We start from the raw sequence: 7,808 nt of genomic DNA, 5'->3' as shown, positions 1-7,808 counted from the left end.
TCTAAGCTATCATTTACATTCTATTGAGACCAAAAAAAAAAAAAATAAAAAAATACATCCTTACACAAATCGGCCAACAAAATTTGTCCATTGGGTTCAAATTATACGTCAATCTCTCCTTGGGTATATGCATTTTTCGTATTGCAAAAAGAAAAAAAAAAAAAAAAAACTCAACATGAGTTTACATTATTTATTAAATTAAAGCTAGTATATAAAAAATAAATAATATACACTTGAACCACCAAGCAAGACTATCAACAAAGTACATAATTTTGAACTAATTTCATTCCAACATTAACAAACTTCAAGAAGTTTAACCATTGGAACAAAACATAAAATTAATGAAATAATATTTGAACCACATCAATCAAACTTAATCAACCAAGTAAGACCAAATTAGTTTATATAAACTTGAAAAAAAAGGATTTTGATATACACTTGAACCACATCAAGCAAGACTATCAACCAAATATATATTTTTTAACTAACTTCATTTCAACGTTAACAAATTTCTAAGTAATATGTTCAGATATAACAGAACGTGTCAATGTGTATTGTGCACAGAGTGAAGGGAGGAAAGTTTAAACGAATCCTATAACAGTATGTTGTGAAAATTCCTGTAAAGTCTAAAAAATGAAACTCTTTCCCCCTAAATTTATATAGTTTTCTATCATTCAGAATCACATATGTAGTTAATATACAGCAAGACCCGCACTGATTAAGTTGGTATTAGTACAAACATACTTCAGGCAGGAATGGCATTTAGCTCAACTCACAAAAAAATGGTACCTTGAATCCACATAGCTTTTGACGTCCCAGAGGAAGGAACTAAAAGTGACAGCTTCTAAAACCAATCCCTTCAAACCACCAAAGCTAATCTTCAATTGCTCATCTTTGGAAGGATAGATGGTTCCTTGAGATGTTATAGCAATTTTAGGTCTACCAAACAATGCTTCTATGTGCTTCTCGATGATGCCGACTTAAATTTCAAAATTTCAAAAAGCATAAACATAAAAATAAAAATAAAAGGAATGAAATAACTTTAAATTATTAAATTGAAAATTCATATGAAAAAAACAAATTTACCTTTCCAAGAAAACAACTTAAACAACCAATAATTTGAAGAGATCCGAATCGGAGCTTGAAGATTGAAACATCGACGAGCATCGGACCTTGCAAGCAGAGTTGAGACGGCAGATCTGAGAAAAATACAACGCCGACGACCGGATTGGAAGACCCATGAGTAGATCGGACAAATAGAAGACCGGATATAAAAACCCAAAACTAAATCTATAGATCCATGCCGGTGACCCACCTCCACGACCAGAATAAGCTGGACGAACGACGAGCTAACCCACGGAAGAACAACCACGACGAACAACCACTAGAAGAACAATTGGAAGGACAATGCCCACGCGACGACGAAAACCAACTGGAGAGCACCCACGCGACGACGAAAAAAAACTAGAGAATGCCCACGCAACGATGAAAAACAACTGGAGAACACCCATGACTATGACCCACCACCAGAAGAAGTAGATGACGATGGAGATCCAAGCAACACCGGTGACAACAACGATCAAAAGTGATTTGCACAGTCAAGCTAAGGAGAAGAGAGGGTTTGGTAAGAGAGAAGTGAAAGGAGAGAGAAAATTTGATATGAAATGAAGAAGATATTTTTTTAATAAAGTTTTAAAAAATAAAAAAAAATTAAAGGCCTTTAATGTCGGTTTTAAACCGACATTGTAACCCATCTTCAATGTCAGTTGAAAATCGACATTAAAGATCCGTTTTTTATTTTTTTAAAACCAATATTATACATCCGATTTCACTTTTTTCAACCGACATTAAAACTCAAAATTCTTGCAGTGATTGTTCAGTGTAAGATCCCATTCTATTTCCCATTCCTAGATATGCAAGTAAAATATTTAAATACATAAGAATAATTATTTTCAACTTTTTTATATGCAGTGCCCCTGTCAATTAGATTCTATAGGATGCGAGTACTATGTGCAAAAATATATACACGAAATAGTGCATAATTCTATTACTCCCATTACTAGTACGTAAATTATTTATTTTTTATGTACTAGCATTAATTTAATAAATGATGTAAACTTATCTTGATTTTTTCTTATTTTTTTCTTTTTGTAGTGCAATACAAAAAAATGCATATACCAAAGGAGAGATTGACTTAATTCGAAGAGAATGGGCAAGTTTTGTTGGCCGATTTGTGTAAGAATGTACTTGATTTTTTTTTTTTTTTTTTTGTGTCAATAGAGTGTAAATACTAGATTAGAACGAATCTTGACTAAAATATGCAAGTTTAGAATGAATCCCAAGTACTAAGCGTTGGTTTTTGGATAGATGAATTGTTATCTAACCATGATATTTTTATTGGAAGATTTATGTATAATTTTTTTTGTTTATGGGTATTTGGTGTAATTATTCATGGAAGTACTAATTGATAATTGTGAATGGGAGAAATTATTATTAATATGTTAGAGGTGGTTGATATTTCTGATTGTAGTTTTGGAGAGGTGGGTGGTTTCATATGAGTGTTGGATATGATAATTATAATTATTGTTCTATGGAAGTGTGTTATCGATATACAAATATTGGTTAGTGTGTTTATTTCATATTTGATAAGTACTTTATAGAATGGATTGAAAATATTAATTCTTGTTTGTGGATAAATTATTATAGAAGTATGCTTCCTTGTAGGTAACTTTGTATTTAGTTTTGTGGTAGAGTGTATTGTTCTGTCTATTGTTATATTTCAAGTTTGAGTTTAGTGAATTTATAGGTAGAAGACAAATATTGTTGGCTTGCTATGCAAAATATAACAAGCACGCATTACAATGAACAATTTTTCATATTTTTTAATAAAAAATAATGACGAACATTTTCTAACCCAACATGAGACATATAATGTCGTTTTTAACTTTTTGACCGATATTAAAAATGGACTGGAATGACATTTAAAAAATGGACAATAATTATGGGCTTTAATGTCGGTTTAAAACTGGCATTAAAAGGTTTTAATGTCGGTTGACAACCGTCATTGATGATCGTGTTATAAAAGTTCTTTAATGTCAGTTGTCAATAATGTCGGTTTTAAACTGACATTGAAAATGGTGTACAATGTCGGTTTAAAACCAACATTAAAGACTTTTGATACACAATCTTCAATGTCGGTTGTAACCGACATTAAAACCTTTTAATGTCAGTTTTCAACCGACATGAAACCTAGAATTCTTGTAGTGCCGAACTTGTATCAAAATCCTAATTCAAAGTTATAAATTAAAAACTCTCACATTTAGTATACTTTAAAAATACATACTCCATCCATTCGGTATTTGACACAATATTTTGTAATAATTGTAAACAAATACATGAAAATAAAAACTTCTCTCGCAAAATTTTCATCTACCTGGTAATATGAGTAACAAAAGCCTCCAACTCCCGGCGAGAATCTCCACCATCTTCTAATGACCGTCGTAAAGCTTCCCCTAACCTCTCTGCATTCCTTCTTATCTCTGCCCCTTCCTTCGACACTATCAATCTTTTCACCGCTTCCTCCACAGTTGATGCCACCACCACCTCCTCCCCTCGTTCCCACTCCTTCACCACCAACCCTACTCGCAGCACCTTTGTCATTAGCACCGCGTTCCTCGGCTGGTCTGAGTGCATTGGCCATGTTGCCATTGGTACTCCCATTGTCATGCTCTCCATGCACGAATTCCATCCACAATGCGTCATGAACCCTCCGATTGTCCAGTGGTTCAGTATCTCTAATTGTGGTGCCCACTCTCTTATCACCAGCCCTCGGTCACCAATTAACTCTTTGTAACCTTCTTCAAGCTCGAATTTCTTAACATTGATGTCATGGAAGATGTCGCCTTTGTCGGCATCCCGGAGGACCCATATGAACTTTTGGTGGCTTCTTGCTAACCCAATTGATATTTCTTCAATTTGTTTGTCGTCCATCGCTGTCGTCGTTCCAAAAGAGACGTACATCACTGATCTTGGCTCTTGTCGATCTAACCATGACAAACAGGCGTGATTAGACGATGACTTTTCCCCATTCTGAAACATAAAGAAATACAAAATAATATGTTATGATGATCAAATTAACCTTTGAAATCCATTTTTAGCATCCCTTTAAGAATTTGTGTGTCAAATTCTTCTAATCAACCTACCTTTCAAATTGTTAAACTATTGATGTCATTTAATTTATCATAATCTATTAGTTTAGTTTTTTTTTTTTTTTTTTTGTTGATTCTTGATTGAACACAATGTTAGAGCAAAATAAAATTTTTCGTCAAACTTCTTTAATGTCGTTTTTCATCTTATTTAATGTTGATTTTTACTTGTCGAATATTCTCTATAAATTTACAAGCTTCCAATTAAGGGAGAGCAGAGATATTGATATTGACAAATTTACTGAAATCACCTAAACCTTTTAGATTAATTGATGATATAGAATATTCTTCAAAAACCAAGTAATACCTTCAAGTTTTTGACAGGGTTGAAAGGACCCAATGCCCAATGATGAAACTCATGTTCAACCCTTTCAATCATCTTCAAAGATAAGCCTTCAATCAATCTACTAGTGTTATAAATTTTCCCAGCTGTCCTTTTCGGTAGCTGAGACAATTGTGATAACATGAACTCCAAAGCCTCTGCTGGAAAACCCCTTTGGAGTGAACGAACATTCGATTTCTTCAAAAAATACTCTTCATAAAATGTCATAGTTTCATGATCACAACCATGGCCAATGACAATTCCTTTACGCTCCAAGCTTTGGAGAGCGACGACAAAGGGTGAAATACTATGAAAATTGTACGATTCAACATTGAAGATGGTGTCTACAACTTGAACGGCAGACGACATTAGCGAATCGTGGATGACGACAAGTCGTTTCACTTTCGAGGAGAGTGAACGAAGGAAGGCAGCGAGAGGGCGACGAAGGTGGACCGCCGCGGCAGTGAAGGTGGGGATGAGATGTGAGGGGAATTTGTGAGTGGCATTGGGGTTTGGAGAAGGAGAAGGGATTATTGGGATGTCAAAGTCATGAAATTGGATCATGTGGCTGCTACATTCGCCACCACTGCGAAGCTGGGCTTGGCGATTGTGGGTGGCCGTGCCAAGAAAGTGAACGGGGATGTTGAAAGCGGAGAGGAGGCGAGAAAGGTGGAGGAGCTGGTTCAGATGGCCCTGCGCCGGTAGAGGAACCATGACAACGACGACAGGAAGATGGTGTGAATTTTTGGCGACATTAGTGGAGACGGCATTGTTTTGGTTACTCATTAAAAAGAAAAGGGAAGGCTTGCTAGCAATATTTTGGTAATATTTAAGTTTGATGATACCTTCTAATCCATTCAAAGTACAAATCTCTAATAAATTACTTGGTGCGTTTCAATTCAGCAAATCCATATATATTGTGAGAAAAAAAGAACTTTTTTTTCCCGCATCAACTTTTCTAAGCTGATAAACATTATTTCGATCCCTAAATTTATTGGTTTATTATCTATTCTTTAATTAATATTTTATAAAAATAAGTTAATTTTTTTTAAAAAAAAATAATTCAAAAAACTTGTTCTTATTTTTAGAATTTAAATAAAAATTTATTGTAATTAAGAAATAGAGAGAAAATCGACTTAATTTTTAAAAACTAAAATTCAAAAACGAAATCACCAGTAACTATTTTTTTCATTTCTTAAAATTTATTATTTCTCTCACTAAATTTTTCTCATTCTTTGACTAAAATTTTCTCTCTCTCTAATATTTTGTGTACCTCCTTAATTTCTAAAAAAAATAAAAAAGTTACTATCAATTTATTAAAAAAAATTATTCTAAGAACCCCTTTAATCCAATAAATGAGCCCCACAATGTACTTAAAAAAACTAAGATGAAATACAATAACTAAGAACACATAATAAATCAATAAAAAAATTTCTTAAAAAATAAATTAATTAATGAAATTTCCATAAGCTATTTAAATATAACCATAAATATGGAGTTAAATGGAATGTTTTCACTCATTAAGAAGCAAGCTTCTAGTTCTTTTTATGGCCACAGCAACCCTAATTTTGATCCTATCCTGTGGACGTTGAACTTGGTGGAATTTTTTGACCGGCAACCCTAATTTTGATCCTATCCCGTGGACGTTCAACTTTGCTTATTTTTCCCATACCAATAGGGTAGACCTCATTGATATATATGTTTCCTTCTATAAAAAAAAAAAAAAAAAAAAAAAAAAAAAAAAAAAAAAAAAAAATTAGGTGTTTCGTTATATTACAACTATATTTGTAAAGACCACCTTGTGACAAATATATTTTAAGAAACTAAAGTCATGACTTTAACTTTTTTGTAATTGCAAGTGTGGTAATCACATAGTAATCACAGAGCAACCACATAACAATTACATAGAAATTAAATAGCAATCAAATTTTCAGGAAAATTTTTTTTTGCCACGTTTGCAAAAAAACAAAACATAAGAACAAGCGCCTAATTTTCAAATTTTTTTTTATTAAAGTTGCAATTGCCCCTATTAAAATTTGTCACGTGACAAATATATACATTTTTCAAAGAGATGGAATTATTATTATTATTTTAATATGCTATAGAAGTGATTTGCATGGTATACGGACCTAGCTCGTACTTAATTATTGCTCTTTCTTTTATTAAGTGACACTCTTATAAATACATTTTAAGATAATTGCAATGAGTAGTATTTTTGTGGCTAATAATTAAGTGCATAGCAACATTTTTAAATAATTACAAATATAGTAAAATCCAAGTGATAGATTCTACGGTAATGTCTCTTATTAATGATATAGTTAATTACGGATAGATTTCGATCGGTGGATCTAAATTTTGATATATCTGCAAATTTTTTTGCATGGTAATACTTTGAATCAGATTAGTATATTTACATTTCTCTTATTTCTTTATTAAAAAGTAATTCAACATCTTAATTTGAAGTTGAAAAAATTATTGAAAAACAAAATTTTAAAAAGGTTAGAAAATGACTTGGCCTAAGCTTTCAAATAGAGTAAGAGCTATGTTTGTTATTTTTTTATTTATTTTATTATTATTATTATTATTATTATTATTATTATTATTATTATTATTTTGCTGTCTGTGAATGAACTATTTAAAACATAAGTCTTGAAATTTAAAGACCAAGATATAAATAAATTTAGAAGTTTGACTAAAGAGAACATTTTGAAGATTTAGAGATAAAATATGGAACAATATTAAAAGTTAAAAGTTTAGATAAAATTAGAAGTTTAATTATGTTAAAAAATATATTAAAATCTTATCTAAGAAATTATTAATTTATTATGTCTATGAAGTAGGAGATTTTATTCTTAGAAAGTGGGACATGTTGACCTTGGATACAAGTAAAAAGTTTAATATTCTTTTCTCAAAAATTTACTTTATCTTAAATAAGGCAAATAAAACAGAATAATTTTTCGAATATTTATTAAGGACCGCGTGTTTTTCTCTTAGAATTTCAGTGTACAGGTTAAAAAAAATAAAAAAAATAAAAAAATTCAATATTATTTATTAGAAAATATTACCATTTTAGTCCTAAGGTTCATGAGTTTTTAAAATGAACCCTTCTAGTGAAAATTGTTATTTCCCACATAAGTAAAAAAGTTAACCTTTCCAAACTAACCATTTTAAAAAACTATTTTTCTAACATCTTTCTTACTTTTTCAATTTTTATTGGAGAGACCCTGATATTACAAAAATACAATTGTGAGAAGCAAAAAGACAGGTTTCTTCAAATGAAT

The 7,808-nt window shown here is 31.4% G+C and overlaps 1 protein-coding gene across 1 annotated transcript; it reads right to left on the bottom strand.

The window, feature by feature from the left end:
- Window positions 1-755: 755 nt before the first annotated feature.
- On the bottom strand, window positions 756-5,394 carry LOC120069456 (zeatin O-glucosyltransferase-like). Its single transcript, XM_039021222.1, has 4 exons — window positions 4,513-5,394; window positions 3,434-4,089; window positions 1,087-1,603; window positions 756-979 (listed from the first exon to the last, which is right to left on the bottom strand). Exons 1-3 carry the CDS (start codon window positions 5,311-5,313, stop codon window positions 1,465-1,467), a joined length of 1,596 nt encoding a protein of 531 aa, XP_038877150.1. The 5' UTR covers window positions 5,314-5,394; the 3' UTR covers window positions 756-979; window positions 1,087-1,464.
- Window positions 5,395-7,808: the final 2,414 nt, after the last annotated feature.

This window comes from Benincasa hispida, unplaced genomic scaffold (assembly GCF_009727055.1).
Source record: "Benincasa hispida cultivar B227 unplaced genomic scaffold, ASM972705v1 Contig398, whole genome shotgun sequence".
In the NCBI taxonomy this organism is placed as follows: Eukaryota; Viridiplantae; Streptophyta; class Magnoliopsida; order Cucurbitales; family Cucurbitaceae; genus Benincasa; species Benincasa hispida.
Note: the sequence above shows the minus strand (reverse complement) of the source record. Positions and strands in the feature narration are given on the sequence as shown.

Bases quoted from the DNA above. Each gene is read 5' to 3' on its own strand.
- LOC120069456 (XM_039021222.1), bottom strand. From the start codon at position 5,313: ATGAGTAACCAAAACAATGCCGTCTCCACTAATGTCGCCAAAAATTCA. The intron at 4,090-4,512 runs GTATTACTTGGT...TTTATGTTTCAG, and splicing joins ACCCTGTCAAAAACTTGAAG to AATGGGGAAAAGTCATCGTC. The intron at 1,604-3,433 runs GTAGATGAAAAT...TCTTCTCCTTAG, and splicing joins TTTGTTACTCATATTACCAG to CTTGACTGTGCAAATCACTT.